Source organism: Tachyglossus aculeatus, assembly GCF_015852505.1.
Source record: "Tachyglossus aculeatus isolate mTacAcu1 chromosome 12 unlocalized genomic scaffold, mTacAcu1.pri SUPER_6_unloc_1, whole genome shotgun sequence".
NCBI lineage: Eukaryota > Metazoa > Chordata > Mammalia > Monotremata > Tachyglossidae > Tachyglossus > Tachyglossus aculeatus.
Window position 1 is genome coordinate 7,696,413 of NW_024044828.1, and position 17,417 is coordinate 7,713,829.

The 17,417-nt window shown below is 42.6% G+C and overlaps 1 protein-coding gene across 5 annotated transcripts in view; it reads right to left on the reverse strand.

The window, feature by feature from the left end:
* Positions 1-17,417, reverse strand: part of PCLO (piccolo presynaptic cytomatrix protein) — a 299,418-nt gene that overhangs the window by 137,548 nt on the left and 144,453 nt on the right. For 4 of the 5 annotated variants that reach the window (XM_038741414.1, XM_038741411.1, XM_038741410.1 and 1 more), the window contains 3 exons: positions 15,815-16,429; positions 5,636-10,574; positions 3,224-5,241 (listed from right to left, as the gene is read on the reverse strand). In XM_038741414.1, coding sequence (XP_038597342.1) covers positions 3,224-5,241; positions 5,636-10,574; positions 15,815-16,429 — 7,572 coding nt within the window. The remainder of the gene's footprint in view (positions 1-3,223; positions 5,242-5,635; positions 10,575-15,814; positions 16,430-17,417) is intronic. The other variant, XM_038741412.1, reaches the window with a different exon arrangement.

Here is a 17,417-nt window from a genome sequence, read left to right on the forward strand (position 1 = left end):
TGAGTGCTTACTGTGTGCAGAGCACTGTACTAAGCGCTTGGGAAGTACAAGTTGGCAACACATAGAGACGGTCCCTACCCAAAAACAGGCTCACAGTCTAGAAGGGAGAGACAGACAACAAAACAAAACATGTGGACAGGTGTCAAGTTGTCAGAACAAACAGAATTAAAGCTAGATACACATCATTAACAAGATGAATAAAATAGTAAATATGTACAAGTAAAACAGAGTAATAAATCTGTACAAACATATATACAGGTGCTGTGGGGAGGGGAAGGAGGTAGGGCGGGGGGATGGGGGAGGAGAGGAAAAAGGGGGCTTAGTCTGGGAAGGCCTCTTGGAGGAGGTGAGCTCTAGTAACAATAATAATAATAACATTTATTAAGTGCTTACTATGTGCAAAGCACTGTTCTAAGCGCTGGGGAGGATACAAAGTGATCAGGTTGTCCCACGGGGGGCTCACAGTCTTAATCCCCATTTTCCAGCTGAGGTGACTGAGGCCCAGAGAAGTGAAGTGACTTGCCCAAAGTCACACAGCTGACAATTGGCGGAACTGGGATCTGAACCCATGACCTTTGACTCCCAAGCCTGGGCTCTTTCCACTGAGCCACACTGCCTCTCACCTCCAACACCTTTAACGACTTGATCCCGCTCTCTTATTCCTTCTCTCTTTCTCTGTACCTACATGAGTCCTTGGGAACTTCAATATTCATTCATTCATTCAATTGTATTTACTGAGCACTTACTGTGTGCAGAGCACTGTACTAAGCACTTGGGAAGTAAAAGTTGGTGACATATAGAGACAGTCCCTACCCAACAGCGGGCTCACAGTCTAGAAGGGGGAGACAGACAACAAAAAAAAAACATATTAACAAAATAAATAGAATAAATATGTACAAATAAAATAGAGTAATAAATACGTACAAACATATATACATATATACAGGTTCCACAGTCTTAATCCCCATTTTCCAGATGAAGTGACTGAGGCTCAGAAAAGTGAAGTGACTTGCCCAAAGCCACACAGCTGACAATTCACGGAGCTGGGATCTGAACCCACGACCTCTGACTCCCAAGCCCAGGCTTTTTCCACTGAGCCACGCCGCTTAGGGCCTAATGCTTGTTGTCCCCCGAATTTCTCAAGGATTTGCACTATACTCTCCCAAGGGCTTAGTACAATGCTCTGCACACAGTAAATGTTCAATAAATATTGTCAATTTATTGCACCATTCATCTCAGAGCTGTGCTTCTGGAATGAGGCATGGCCACATTGGGCCTGCTCCAGCTACGTGAAATCAATATGTATTCCTGGCTTTGATTCAACCTTCTCTCATCCTCAGCCTGGACTTCTGACATCTCTGCTCACCTGGGTGGCAAAGTGGGTGCCAAACACTAGGTTGCTGATGGAGTAGGTGTGAAAGTTAGGGTAGGAGAATGGAAGTGGTGGAGAGGGGTATGGTAGGGTACCCAGTCCCTCTGAGACAGCCTCCCCCAATTCCAAGATAATCAAGGGACATGTGACAGGAGGCATTCCAGCTCCCACAATACCTTGATTTGCACAACACCAAGGAGGTGCATGCACAGGTTTGGTGGGGAGGGAGGGGAAGGCTAACCTTATAATAACAGAAAAAGAGGTCAAGTTGCATCACCACTAAACCAAATCTGCTCCTCTAATGGGTAACTCTTTGTAAGCTACCATTAGATTGGTCTCTCTCAGACCCAGTCGGTACATCTCTGCATCGCTTACATTCTTTCTTGCCTCATTCTCTCTCCTGAAACAAAGATCCTTCTACTCCCAAAACTATTTGAGAAGGAAATTGTGTTAACCACTGCCAAACATGGACTCCTTTTGTATTTAACGTAAACAAAAAATGCAATACTTTAAGGAAGGGAGAAGCCTGGGGAAATTTCTATTCAGTGGAAATTTATTTGCTATTGCCTCTGAGAATCAAAATTTTATCTCCTGGAGCCTAACAAAGTTCATTCACAGGGACAGTGATATGCAATAGTACTGTTTTTCATCTATGATTTTCAGAGGTCACAAACTCATGAACATGCGATGACTCATGACAGTAAATAACATTTTTGTGAGGTAGGGATCTCACTGCCGCTGAATATGACTCAATGAATACGCTCATACTGAAAACTCAGAGGTGGTGGTAGGAGGTTTCTTTTGGGTTTTATTACTAGATGGCATGGACTACCTGATCTCCCACCCCAGTACTTGTACAAGCCTAACATCTTAAATGAGATTGGAAGACAAGCTTGTCAAAAGCCCTCAGTGGCATATCACTTTTGCCATTTGGCTAGAACGCAAAGTAGAATAGGCTCCTAATGAAGCACGTCTGCCTGGATATTGCATAATTCAAGGTCAAAAAAACAGTTGTGTGCTTCCAGATAACAGATACTACAACACAAGTTTTCCTTAACATGGAATGGTGCACTAATATAATCTCCACACTTTAGGGGAACTGAGGGGTGCTGTAACACAAGCTCCACAATGAAGACATACACTTGACACATATGAAAACCACATGAACATACAGCCTGTATTTATACGGGATGGTAAACCTTTGCTGATTACTTTTTTGTTTCTGAGAAGTAGCCTGTTTGGGGAAAATGGAACAGTGCATGCAGAAGAAAAAGAAACAATAAAAAGTGTGGTTCCACTGTTAGTTTGTTGTTAGAAAAAAAGATAACAAAAAAAGAATAAAATAAACAAAGCCTTCAAGCAGTCAGAAAGTTAGAGAGCAGCTTTCTAAATTTTTCAATGAATTTCCTAGCTTCTTCCCTGAATGACCTAGATCATTCAGTGTCGATCTGTGTACCTAAAGCAACCACAGCTGTTACTCTCTTAGGAAACATTATTCCTGCCTTAACCCGTTTTGCAACCAAATCACGACTCTATTGACCCTCAAAACTCTACTAAAAATGCATGTCCTACATAATTACTTAGACATTACTGAGCATCCACTATATATGGTGCTACACAAAGCACAAAGTGGATACATTGGCCCAGAAACCCCCTGTCAGATTCGGAGAAAAGTGAGAGCAAAATGAGGATGGCATCATTAATGGAAATGGTTGTTCATTTTAACAATTTTAGGGGTTTTAGCAGGATGAGTTCAGCCTCAGTGTCCTATTCATCAGTGAAACTCTCCACACACAGCCCTGCCCATCAAATTAATCACTGCTCATTACATTGAAGAGAAACTTTTCTTACCAAGTAGCCCTCAGTGTATTGAAAATGACCTCTGGAGCTGTCTTCTGCTGTTGGACTTAGAGGTTTGGGATCAGACAAAGAGCGTTGCATCATCTTAGCAGACTTGGGGCTTACTGGAGAAACCTTGGCCATATCTGGGTGCAATATCTTTTGTGGACTAGTGTCATCGGTGATGGCTTTTTCATAGGGCACAAAAGCTGAATCTAAGGCTTTGCCTGGAGAAAGTGGTGAAATAGGTGAATACAGGACTTTTGGAGATTTGGGAGGGGAAGGAACTACCTGTAGTGTGGTGGATTCTGCCCGCAGGTGGGAGGAGTAACCTATTTCTAGTGGTGTTGGACGCTTCTTGTCTTTTGGTGGAGATGTGACACGAAAATACTGGGGACTTAGGGATTCTGAGTCTGCTTCTGTTTGACACCCCAAGCTTCCACCTTTGTATGTCTTTTCTGGAGCTGAAATGTGTTTGACAATTTCAACTTTAGCATCCACTCGAGCCCGAATTGAAGGTGTTCTTATGGTGCCTACCGGTTCGGTCTGTACTGAGATCTCTGCCACAGTTTGAACGGCAATACTAGAGACCTTGGAAAGTGACTTAGTCTTGTCCACGTCAGGGGCGCCATCACTGTATTTCCCTCCGCGAGACTTTCTCCGCGATCTGTTGGGCATATCCCAGTCATCTTGGTCCTCGTCATCTGTCTGCACACTTGTATCGACACTCTTTTTAGTTCTCCGTCGCCTGTTGGTGTAACTTCGCTCTGCTCCATCTTCATCATCAGTTTGGACTCCGCTATCCACTATCTTTTTGAAGCACCTGGGATCTTCCCCAGCGTTTCCCTCTTGTTCTTCATACTGACTGCGCAACTTGGGGCCGCCGCTCCACTTTTTCTCTTGTTTATCGTCTTTCCCCACAACGTCATTCATAGGGGTGTCAGAAACAGAACTCAGGATGCTAGGCTGAGCGATGTACTGGGCTAGCCCATCTGATTGAACCGTGTACCAGGCCTGACTCTGCGGCACCTCGATGGCTACCACGGCAGGGACCGTTGTTGTGGTGCCTTCTGAAGTCCAAAACTGACCGGCTTCGGCGGCAGGATATTGACCTTCCAGCATTGCTTGTTCCACGGCAGTTTGCGGTGAGGCTGTTCCTGAATGATCAAAGTTATACTGGTATATCTGGCGGATCTTCTGCTCCTCCAGCTGCTGGTGCAGTTGCTGCTGAAGTTGTTGAATTTGCTCGAGCTGCAGTTGCTGCTGGGCTAAGGTTTCCTGCCTCATCATGAACTGAGCCTGTCTCTCCTCCTCTTGCTGGTACAGGAGGTGCTGTTTCATAGACTGCAATTCTTCCAGCTTCTTTTGCACCATGAACTTCTCCTGTTCTCTGAACCTCTGGATTTCCTGTCGCTCCCACTCCAACTCCTCCGCGAACCGCTGCTGCTTGATTTTCTCAAGCTCCAAGAGCTCTCGTTCCAGGTCAAGTTGCTGCTGTTTGTCCTCTTCTGGGACAATGATGAGGGCGCTCTCACCCGCTGGAACTTTGGGAAACACTTCAGAAGCTGAGGTCATAGTGGGAATCACCTCACCTGGCTCAGGAGTCAGGCTTTCCAGAGCTGGCATGTGCAAATTTGTGTCGATAGCCACAGGGCCCACCGTACCCTCCTTATCCGATGCCCCAGTTGTCAAGAAACCGTAGGCTCTAGGTAATGGCTGGCTCTGGTGCAAGGCAGATAATGAGGTCACTGCATCACTCCCCTGCATGCTAGACAAATCTCTTACTGTTGTACTGAAAATCGAACCGGGCTGCGTGGTGATGGCGAATGTGGAGGGGATGGGAGTTGCTACTGAAGAATACACTACGCCGTTGGATGATCTTAACACACTCCCCATGCCATACTGGGTTCCCAGAGGCGGAGTCATCCTTGCTGTGGAATACTGGGGTGCACCAATCCCGATGCCTGAAATGACTTGTCGTGTCTCTGGATAAGGACCTGTGGTCTTGTTTGAGTAATCCATTACCTCACCTGAAATACAGGGCAGAGTTATAGTCCAGTCCCCAAAAAGGAATGATGCTCTTTCTGGGTCTGAAAGCCATATACCACCTTGAGGAACAAAATGGGCATGACTGCATGCAACCCTCAGGCTCATCTACTGAGAAGCGCAGAAAAAGCAGTGTTGAACATGCAGGCCTCATGCAGGCATCTTTGGCCGATGTGTGTATATATATATATATATTTACATATGTATGAAACGGAGAAATAAAAATGCACCTGCGTTAACAAAATGTGCTGCCATACCATCCAAAACAGAAAACAACCAAGGAATGATGAGGAAAAACTAAAACCTTTCATCTTGAAATGAGATGGGGGATATCATAATGAGACTTTATAGACAGATCTGCTGCTGTGTCATACTGACCTGTGGTTATTCTCCCAGAAGTTAGATCAACTGCTGCATCAGTTCCTGCAGCATAGTCAAAAGCATTTTTACTTTTATACATAAAAAGTCCAGCCTCAGCCAAATTAGTGTCAGACATGGAGGGCTTCATGCCCCCAATTCCTCGAGAACCATAAGCTCCAGATCGATCATACTGATAATGGTCATCTCGGTAACCAAAGCGATCTTCCGGCAGCGTCGTCACAGGCTGCTGAGCTGTGCAGCTTCTTCCAAACGGTAATTTATACACCACATCACAGCAGACAGCTCTTCTCCCTGCAGTCAAATCGACAGGCTTGTCATCATCCTCTATTACCGTGGTCACGACTCCCCGAGTAGACTCGTCTATGGTAACCATCATGCGGTGTGTTTTTGTGGTGCTGAGATCCACGGCTCCACCATCCAGAGGGGAGACGTCTGCCCAGCCATTTGTGACACCCACAGGAGTGGCAGAGATGGGTTCTACGGCAGCCTGGGTAACTGCGTGAGCTGAAGGAGCCAGGGATAAATTGATTGGCACTTCCTCTTTTGGTGTAAAGAATATCTGACTGCTAGTTAACCTGTAGGTAGACTCAGCACGTTTAGATGTTAGCTGGAGTGGTGTTGACGTCGACTGCAGGATACCCACGAGGCTTTCGGTACTTGTACTGTACTGTGCGCTCGTTGTGCAAGGCTTTACCTTAATGGCTTCAGGAACCGAAGGTAGCGGTGGGGCCACTGGTGACATTGAACTGAGATTTATTATCGCGGGTTGGAAAGTGCTCACTTGTCTGACATATGCATTGCCGGAGGTAGTCTGCTTTCTCACATCCAGTGGAGAAGCAGAGAGATCCACGCAGCTGCCGCTTCTTTCCCTGTCCATCTTTGATAGAGTGCGGAGATCGATGACATCATCAAATCTATGTTTCTCTACAGGCAGGGGCTCTGTAGGAATGGTTATAGAAACACTATCTAAAACAGTGGTAGATGCTGTATCATCAGTACCCAAAACCACTGTTTTCGTAATGTCTGCCATTACGAAGGGTATTTCAGAACTTGGGGCTGCTTGAAAGACAGATGGTGCTGTGGCTGGGAGAGCAGAAAGACCCTCCAAATCTCGTGAGGGGTAGACCTGGTGATCCATCAAGTGGAGGCTGTCTACTGGTGTCACTGAGGGAACAATGGAAAACACGGGTTCTGTTGAAGCAAGCTCCTTGGCAGGTGACACAACAGGCCAACTGATAATGGCCTGACCAGGGACAACATCAGTTGGGGTCCCGGGTTCAGATGGCAGTGTGATAACCACATAGGTCTCTTGCAATGACTTGGACAGCCTGGGGGAAGACTTGTTAGAGTGTGGAGACAACGGGGAGGTGGGGGAGGGCAACTTGTAATCAGGTGAAGAAACTAAATTGAGTGTCATGCTTGAAGTGAAAGACAAGCCTGTCGGCTTAGGATGTATTTCTGCTGGTCTCTGGACAGTGACTGGAAGTTGAGGAATTGTTGGTTTGGGGGCAATTGGTGGTTTAGCTCCCTCAATAGGTCTATGAGTAAACACCAGTCCTGAAGGAATCGAAGACGGTTTTGGAGGAACAGGTGGTGGGGAAGGAGTGCATGTTTTCGTCACATGGGTGACATTGTTCTTCAGGACAGGAAGGGCATCGATAGTTACAATACTAGCAACCGAAGAGACTGCTGTGGTGGTTATTGTCACTGAGGTCGTAATTGCTGGTGGCTTCTTTTTCGGATAGACTGCTGGCTTTGGTAGAGTTGGTGGAAGGGGTGGAGGTGGAGGTGGTGGAGGGAGAGAAGGTGGGATGGGTGAATCTAAAGAAGAACTTCTCAAAAGTGGAGCCACTTTAGATGAAATAGGAGGAATTAAAGGAGTCACAGATGGTAACCGAGGTACAGCTGCAGAGGGGATACTCGGTAGTGGCTCCCTAACTATAGCTGGTGCTACACAAGGAATTGTTTGGTCAGACAAGGAATCAGCTAAGCTGATTCTCGGCATATGGGATCCATTCTCCCTGCTTTTTCCTTTGTATGCTGCCAGAGAAATTCCATTTCCATCCTTAGGTTTCCTTGCCGGACCTTTTTCAGATACCGATGGATCTAAAGAAATGGAATCCAAAATAAATGGCTTCATTGGCATGGGCGTGGTGACACTAGTGGCCCCTTGAGGCAAAGGAATCATGGTAAAATCACCACTTGTTCTGACAAGAAGCAGAGCGGACTCATCCACTGACACTTCTTTTTCAGAGTCCTTGATCCCAAGAACTGGAAAATGAGACAAAGAGGGGGTCTCTTCGGAATCCCCAAATGGGGCAACTTGATCCACACTCTCTGCATACACTGAAATGATGGTATCCTGAGCAGCAACCGGGGAGGAGCTATCCATAGTAGACACGGAAGAAATGGATGATGTAAGAGACGGTGAGTCAGATGGTGGCACAGAAGCAGCACTTTCAGATTGCTCCGAGTAAGTCAAAATTGAGGATTCGTGGGAAATGATCTCTTGAATTTCTCTGGTGTAATCGGTTACGTATTCATCCTCTATTTCTTCTGCTGAAAAGTGCTGAGTTATTTTGACATCCGGGATAGAGAGTGTGGTGCTGCTGGTGGAATCTGTGAGTGAAGCTGCCGAAAGGATACTCGATGTCAAAGATGTATCAGGCATCTTGTCTAAATCCAGGGCAGATTTGATTGCCTCCATCTCTGAAGTTGGGTGAACTGGACTAGAGTCTGGGCTTAATTGCATCTGCTGCCTTTTCATAAGTTCCTCATAGGCAGCATCTGCATCTAACAACCGTTTCTCTTCACTAGTCGAAGGTACCACACTGCCTAGAACGATGATTTCGTGGCTCTCAGGTATGATGTAAGAGCTAGACACAATGTCTTCTTGAGGCACGATGGAATGCAAAGTCTCTAGATCATAAAATTCCTTTTGTAGGTCTGAAATTTTCTGCATAGATTCTTCATAGATCTGCTCTGGAAGCCTAAGTTTCCTCTCCCTGTTCCTTTGCTGAATAAATTCATTTTCCTCTTCTGGCCTTGCTACCAGACCATTTTCTCCAGATTCATCATAAGTGTCCTCTACTAAGGATTCATATATATAATCTTCTATTAACATGCCACCATATAGGGGTTCTTTTTCAAAAACTTCTTCCTTCTCAATGGCTTTAGATTTCTGGGATTTATGCATTATTTCTTCATACATCTCTTCGGCACTTTTTAATGCCTTTTGACTGCCTTCCTCATTCAGAACTGTAAAAGACTGCTCATCTGTGGGAGAATATAAAGACACAGCTGTAGGCAATTTATAAACTTTCTGTACTTCTATTATTTTCTCTGGGCTAATTTCAAATCCTTCCGGGTCTGATTCTATGCTGGGCGAATATTCGGAACAAGAGGATCGGTGCAACTCTTCCATTTCAGCTGCCTGGCGCAGTTCTTCGGTGGGAGAAGCATCCTCAATTGGGGAAAGATTACTTGGCGGGGTTTTGGGCCTCTCTCTTCTTCTCTGAGCTCGGAGTTCATCTTTGTCTTTCTTTGATTTCTTACTTGAACTCTTTCTTTGTTGCTGCTCTAGCTCCCGCTGTTTCTCCTGCTCCTTTAACAGTTCTTCTTCCTCTCTCATCTCTTCTTCTTCAGAAGAATCTTCGATAGTGGGAAGGAGGGGACCATGTGTCCTGTGCCTCGCCTTTCGCTGCTGCTTGCTTTCTCCCTTTTTATGACTGGGGCTGCTGTCGCTGTCCTCATCGAGGGATGACACGGAGGTGGGAGAGGTGCCAGGAGTGAAACTGGAGGCATGCAGGCTGGAAGAGCCTTCTCCCCTCGACCTATCTTCGGGTGAATCTGTCAGACTCTCCATCTCTAGCTCTGGTTCTTCGTCAAAATACAAAGTGGCTTTCTTCTGCACCGATTCCTCAGAATACTTAACGGCCATTGTGCTGTTGAGCTCGATCGTTTTGAACCGCCGAAGACCTCCTCCTCCAGAAATACTGAGCTCTTCACTCTCCTGACTCTTGGTCTCTCTATATTTAGGTTCAGGGCTTTCATCGAAGGTTTCATCATCTTCATCATGCCAGGAATGACGTCTTCCCGCATCATCATCAAAGCTCGCACTACTTTTCCTGATCATTCTCCTGTGCTTCCCAGCAGTGCCTTTTATCTTAGCTTTAGCTTCTTCCTTCTTCTGGCTGCCTCCAATTTCTTTGAACTGCTTCCTAATGAACTCCTCATCTTCTGAGCCTGAAGCATCTTCATCAGCACTCATCTCTATGATCTGTTTTCGAATAAAATCTTCATCATCCCCTGATCCTTGACTGTCTTCTTGTTTGTACTCATCGCTGCTTGATGAACCAACACTAGCTCTTCTCTTCCTCTGTGGGACAGGTGAATTTTCACTTTCACTGCTGTCTTCCACAGAATCATATCGTTGCTTTCTTTCCGATGCCCCTTCCTGTGAGTCAGTTTTTTCTTTGGGGCTCTTCAGAGGGGTGCTTGGCTTGCCCTCTGTGACATGAGCTCCTCCAGGTTCTTGAACCTCCTGAGGCTCTTCTTCATCTGAACTGAAGGATTCCAGTGGTCCTAGTGATAACTTCATCTTCTGTAGTTCTTTGGACGGCTCACCAAACACAACACAAAGGTCTGCTTTCTTTTCAGGTTTTTCACTAACAAATGTACTTGCTTGTGCTTCCAAGATGGACAGCACGGTGCTTTCTAACTTTGCCAGATCAGAGGGGCTAGAGGGACTACTCTCTTGGGAAAAAGAGTCTTTTTTCAGTCCCTTCAGGAAATCCTTTTCATCACTTGGGATAAGACTTGGAATTTCACCAAGTGAACTTGATATCCCATCGGAAGAATATCCTGTATCACTCAGCCCCTGAGGGCTTTTCTGTTGCTGAGAACTTGAAGCGTCTGATTTGTCATCTTCTTTTTCCTGGAAAAAAAGATATATCAGAACTTAATGTTATTAAACTAACCAATTCATCAACTTCACTGACCTCAGATTACTTAGAAAGACTTGAGTATTATATTGCGATGAATGCCAGTAGGTTACAAATTGGGTAGGAGAAAAGATGATTTTGCAAAGCCTTTAAAACTTTTTAATACTAAAATGAAGACGGATTCCATTTTCTCTAAATATGTTTAAAACAACTTAAAACGAACATCCTTTGATTCTCTCATGCACTGAATACAAGATGACATTTTATTACAAACACTAAAGTAATGTTTACTCAAAATAACTCAATGAGCATACATGCAATTGGCTTTTTAGTAGAATTTCCCTTTTTAACAAATATTTTCTGACACTTAAAATTTAGAATCTGACACTGCACTAGAACATGCAACCTGTCCCCTTACTCTGAGTCCTTTTCTCGCATCTGAAAAACAGGCTTTCATCTACCATTCCACAAAATTCACTTCCAGTGAATTGTACTAGGAGTAGTTCATTGGAAGTGAATTTTGTACATGTCACCCCATCATATGCTGCCCCAAACAACTCTGAAACAGTAGTCAAAAATATCTGACAACTGGGCATTCTCATATTAGAGAAACAGAATAGACCTCCTCTTGTTCTACCTGGATGGTAAAATTATGGAGCTTAGCCTGTTCTTAATGGGGAAAATTGATAGTTTAAGAAAACTAATGTAGTATTTTGAGAATAAAACTGCACATCATACAATTGATTCACATCAATTTTAATTAAAATGTGCTTAAGATATTTGGCAATGAGACACCTAACATTAAGGGTTTATCATATCTTTGTAGACTCATGATTTGAAAAATAGGGCCATTTTTGGATTGAATTTATGAGTTCAGTTAATTAAAACACAAATATGAAATAATCATAATCATACCATATGTTTACATGAATAGCTTTTCAATTCACCATCTCCAAGAAGCTGGAGTTTTACTTTTATGTAGATTCTGCAAAACCATTTTACTTTAAACAAAATCCAACTTTCTCATCAAAATTGATTTTCATTGGTTTAATCATTGACAATATTTGCACAAATACGGTCTTATAGGAAAAGAGGATTTTCTGATCGATGCTGTATTTGCACACCCCACGTATGTCAGAAACGAAGCAAACACTGTATGGGATATTTTAATGATTTAGTATTTTAGCTATTTCAAATTTCCACTGAAGACTCATTGAAGGGATTTGGCCGGCCAATGTGTTAGGGTATATTCATTTATCAATTCAGCATCAGATTCCAGAGCTGAACACATACAAAATGGATTATGAAGAGGCTTCTCAATGTCTCAGTGTGGAGGCACTCAAGTATTCGTCCCTGGAGTATTTCACCATTTGGCTGATAGGTGATCTCAGCCAATGCTGTGACTTTGTGCCACTCTGCCCCTCGCCTGGGGGTGGTCTGGAGGGTCTGGATCTAGAAAGCCTCTGAAGACTCTCTCTAAGGTGAGGAGTTTTCCTAGGACGTACTAGAGAGTCTCAAAATGGCTCACAGTGGTTACAGCAGATCCAGCACCTGTTCAGAGATTTTACTTGATTGTGAGGATGACAAGGGGTATATCAGGAGCAGTGGGAGAGGGGATTTAGAATGAGGCAGGGAAAGGAATTGGGCCTGGATCAGGGATCTGGACACATGTGGACTGCATTGTAGCCTAACTCTTTCACTCCCTCCCTTCATTACCCTCCCCAGTAAGCTTTCAGCAGATCTGAAAGAAGTCCAAGCCCCAGAATACCCAGGCTGTGGCTGTCCGGTGTCCTGATAGAGACCCTGCATGTGGCCTGTACTTCCAGCCTGTGGCATCAAATCCAGCCTCTGTTAGAATGAAACACTGCCACCAGAAAAGGAATACCTTTTGAGAATTGTACATTAGATTTCCACTTTCCCTTGACAACTGAGGGCACACCACCAAAATCCCAGAAAAGACTGTGTATCAGTTTCAACCCAATTGACGGTTACTGCTTTACACACTCCTTCATGGAAGCCTGATTTAGTGAATATTATATTCATTTGTATATTCAATTTATAAATCATGAGAACAGGAATTCTGATTATAGTATCTTAACTATCTTTACATCACAGACTCTAAAAAGCAGTTTTCAATAGTTCATATTATGTCAAATTTTCCCCCAGCATGTATCCTGGATGCTTGTCTAGCCTGTAGTGCTCAGTACAGTTCTGCTTGGACTCTCAGTTGGAGAGCTCAAGAAGAAGTATAACCTAACCCTGCCAAACCCCAACAGAACTTAAGATTTATTTTGATCCCAGTCAACCCTTGCTGCAGGGTAGAGATTTTCCCAGGAAAAAGTGAGTTTTCCAGGATTGCCTTTGTACGGAAATATTAAACACTGTTGATTTCTAGAGTTTCCAAGTTGGTCAAGTTCCAGGTAGCAGGACAATAGAACTAGCACCACAAAAGTATTTCTATGTTTTTGAGTCACAACAGATCTGATTACCTATCATCTACTCAACACTCACAATTTTGCTTAGCACACAGGATTTAATACCATCATTAACAAAACCTGAAGGAATCTCAATTACCTGTTAGTGAGCAATGTGTGCCTAGAACATTGGCTTGATTTCATAAGTAGGAGAGGATAGTACCCAAATTCAAATTGAACCATACAACAGAAAAATTAAATGTTATGGGGAGCACCCTATGTAAATTCACAAATACTGTGTTAGTTTCCAAATGAACCACGAATAAAAAGGAAAGACTAGCATTTTAGAGATTTAGAGTTGATCCCAAGAAAATTTGCAGACATCTGCTTCCTCTAAGCTGGATAATATTTAAAATAACAAAATTATATATTCTATTATTTTTCAAACCAATATATGTTGTACTTTCAATAATACACCAGAGCAAGTGGTTCCCGATCTAGTATATTTATGTACATACTGTCAATCCTTGTGTTAAAACCTTTCAGAGATTTTTCAAAGTCCTCTTTCCATCAAAAGCTTCTCCATTTACTTTGAATTTATCGGGCATTAAATATATGGCAAGACACCAAACTGCCCTGATGCCCCAATATTGACCATGCATTTAGAAGGCAAGCTTTGTATGGTATTACTTGGCCTTTACAAAAACAAAAGTTTGTTTTCCAACTTGGAGAAAAAGGAACAACTAACTTCCTATCCACCCTTTGGCATTAAACAGCTGACGCAAGGCTCCCAAGGAAAATGGGTAAGAACCTAGTAAAATCTGTAATGTTTTCAAATTTTCACTTCACTTTGTGAATTTTTGCTCCATATTGTAGGAAGATTTAATAGCAGGTATTTCTTTTTGTAATGACACCTATTATAATCAAGCACAACTGAGAACGGCAAAGTCTAGTTTCAAAGAGAAAAGGAATCCACAATGGTTTAGTCAACAGGATAACAATTCATATCTATTGTGAGTTCACACATACCGCAGAGGAATTTTAGCTGTCCAATTTTGACTCAAGGAGTAAATAACATTAAAACCTTGAATTTTGATATTTCAATCAGGTGTCACCTGATAAAATACATTCTTAATGTCATACTGTCACCACATAGCAGCTTCGAAAATTTTTTAAAAAAAGGAACCACTAATTTTGTTTTTTACATTACAAAACTTCTTAACAGAAGTTGAAAGCTGGCCAGTAGTCTACATTTCAAATGAAAATATATCCTAGGGTACAACTGCAATGATATTTAATCTGAATGATGAACCTGATGAAAGTAACGCACTGTACCGAAGTAACACTTGGGCACCGTTAATGAAACATTACAGTACTAAACAATGAAGAGAGGAGGAAGATGTTGCCAATATATGCCAAAAGTATCATCTGTATCACTACTGCTAAGCACTTAATACATTGCATCAATTGGACACTAAATAAGTACTACTTTTTTTGGTCACCACAAATCTTAAGTGTTATTGATGGAAATGGTCACCTAGCCAGTCTTCTGAAAAGCACTGTTTTTCAAACTCTCTAATCAGGTCTGGCCAGGAAACTGTAGGGAAGAAAATGAAAGCATTACAGGAGCGATGTGGCCTAGAAGAAAGAGCCACGGCATGGGAGTCGGAGGACCTGAGTTCTGATCCCTCCTCTGCCAGATGCCTGCTGGGTGACATTGGGCAAGTCACAACTTGTCTGTGCCTCAGTTTCCTGAACTATGAAATGAGGATTCAATACCTGTTCTCCATCCTATTTAGACTGTGAGCCCCATGTGGGACAGGGACTGTATCTGACCTAATTAACTTGAACCTACTCCAGGACTTAAAACAGTGCTCGACATATAGAAAGTGTTTAACAAATACCAATACTATTACTATTCTGACCCAGGAAACAAAGGGACTAGTTGTTTACATTTCCCAGAGGTCCTAGGGGTTTTCTGGGAGGACTTTGCTTTCACTGATAGGGATGGAAAACTATACCTACCTATCATGTGTAGCTAAAATTTTATAACAGAATACTGAGACCAAAATTATCTCTCCTGGCAGCTCTTTGCTGTGTACCTGCTTGCCTTTCCCTGACCATGGGCTCTAATCCTGGCTCTGCCACTTGTCCGCTGTGTGACCTTGGGCATGTCACTTTACTTCTCTGTGGCTCAGTTACCTCATCTGTAAAATGGGGATTGACACTATTAGCCCCAAATGGGAGAGGGACTGTGTCCAACCTGACTTGCTTGTATCCAACCCAAAGCTTGGTCCAGTGCCTGGCACAGAGTAAGTGCTTAACAAATGTCATTATTGTTATTATTATGATTCATACTTCCATTCAGATATTGGCCAGAATGGTTAGATTTTGGCCTTCTATTTTCCTTTTGAATGTCCTAGGTGTGGACATTCAGTGTTGTAACAACTTCCTCTATGTCCTCTATCATAACTTCATGAAATCAAGCATAGTTATGATATGATAACAAAGAAATGACCCTGGTTTGCTGAAGTAAAAGGTAAAGGTTTCCATTTATCTTTCTGGAATCATCCAAATTTCCAATGTACCCCAAATTTACTTCTGCTTCTTCATCAAGAGTATTCATTGAATGCCTATAGGGTAGGGAAGAAGCCTGGGAAATTAATAACCTTTCATTTTTTTCTTTCCTTTATACATGCTATCATGTATGTACAGCACACATACATGAATGTATAAAGTGTGAATGATCAGAAATACAGTAGTGGTAAAACCACACAAGCTAATTGAGGGTAACACATTTTATGAAAAAAAATACTTACTGTTTTCTCTTTGACTAATTCAACCTGATCAGATCTCTTTAATGGTGTTCCTTGAGCCTGGGTTTCTTCATGTTGAGTTTTTTCATCTTTAGATGTAGACTCTGGAATTCCGGAGGGTAAATCCTCAGTTTTAACCTGTGGTTGTCTATCAACTTCCTCCTTTTCAGGAGGTCCTGTGTCTTGTGGCTTCTCTTCAACAATTTGTTCCTTAAACTGACTTACATCTTGCTTTTGCTCCTCCTGTGAAGGTGGCTTTTTGTCTTCAGAATCTGCTGTCTTATCTCTTTCCAGTTTACTTTTTTCTAGTTTCTGATCTGTGCTTTCTTTGGAGCCTATTTCCTCAAGGGAAGGTATTTTGGTGACTTCTTGTGCTACTTTGACAACTTCATTTTGAGCTTCTTGTTCTTTCTTTGTTTCTACTGCATGTGGTGGCAGGACTGGCATTTTCAGGAAAGGCTGCTCTGTCAGAAGAGGTTCACTTGGAGGACCAGCAGATGACTTGGGTACCGACTGGGCAAGGATGGATGGTACTGATGGTGGTATTTTGTCCTCCTTGCCAAGTTGCCCTGATATTGCTCTTTGGGTCTGGCAGTTTAAGCAGAGCCATTCTTCAACCTAGAGAGAAAACAAAAAGCATTCCATGAATTAATTACACTTAATCAATGGTATTTATTCAGTGCTTATTGTGTGCAGAGTACAGTATTAAGCACTTAGTATAAAAACATGTATAATACTAAATGAATAAATCAACCTTACACATAAGGAGAAAATATAGCAACATATGAAGTGCTTTCATCAGTTCCTGAACTAGACAGGAAGCTATTCACAAGTTGACAAGAATGAACAGTTTAAAAGTTCTATAAATTCTGATTTGGAACAATGACTTAGTTTACTAGAGTAGTTACGGCTTGTATATGCTCAAATATTATCAAGTTGCTTTAAATTAGAAAAATTCAAGGGAAGATGATTCTTACAAAAGATCAGAAGCCCCTCACATGAAAAACATTCCAAAATATCATGCCATATGGTCATGCCATATGTCATATTTCCATATGGCATTATGGGCACGCCATAATGGTCACAAACATGGTCAGCATTCAGTCTGGCATATGGCAATAAACGGCAACTAGAAATAAAGGAAGTTATCCTTTTTTAAGGTATTTGTTAGGAACTCGCTATGTGTCAAACACTGTTGTAAGCACTAGGGTAGATACAAGTTAATTAGGTTGGATATAGTCTCGGTCCCAGATGCAGCTCACAGTCTATGAAGAAGGGAGAACATGAGAAATGAGGCACAGTCACTTGGCAAGCATTTGCCTGAGCCAGGATTAGAATCCAGGCCTCCTGATTCCTCATGGTCTTTCCACTAGGCTAGGCTGCTTACTTTCACTCTAATGATTTGGAATGTTCCTTCTAATATACATTCTTGTCATAATTCATAATATCTTTTGATATCTCAATGGCCACACACACATATACACACACAATATAAGTTGGGAAGACAGAGATTTACTAAAGCAACACAGCTGAATGGAAATTCCACCAGTTTAAAAGACTGCTACAAATCTCTTCAATATACAGCCTCACAAGAATAGATTATGTT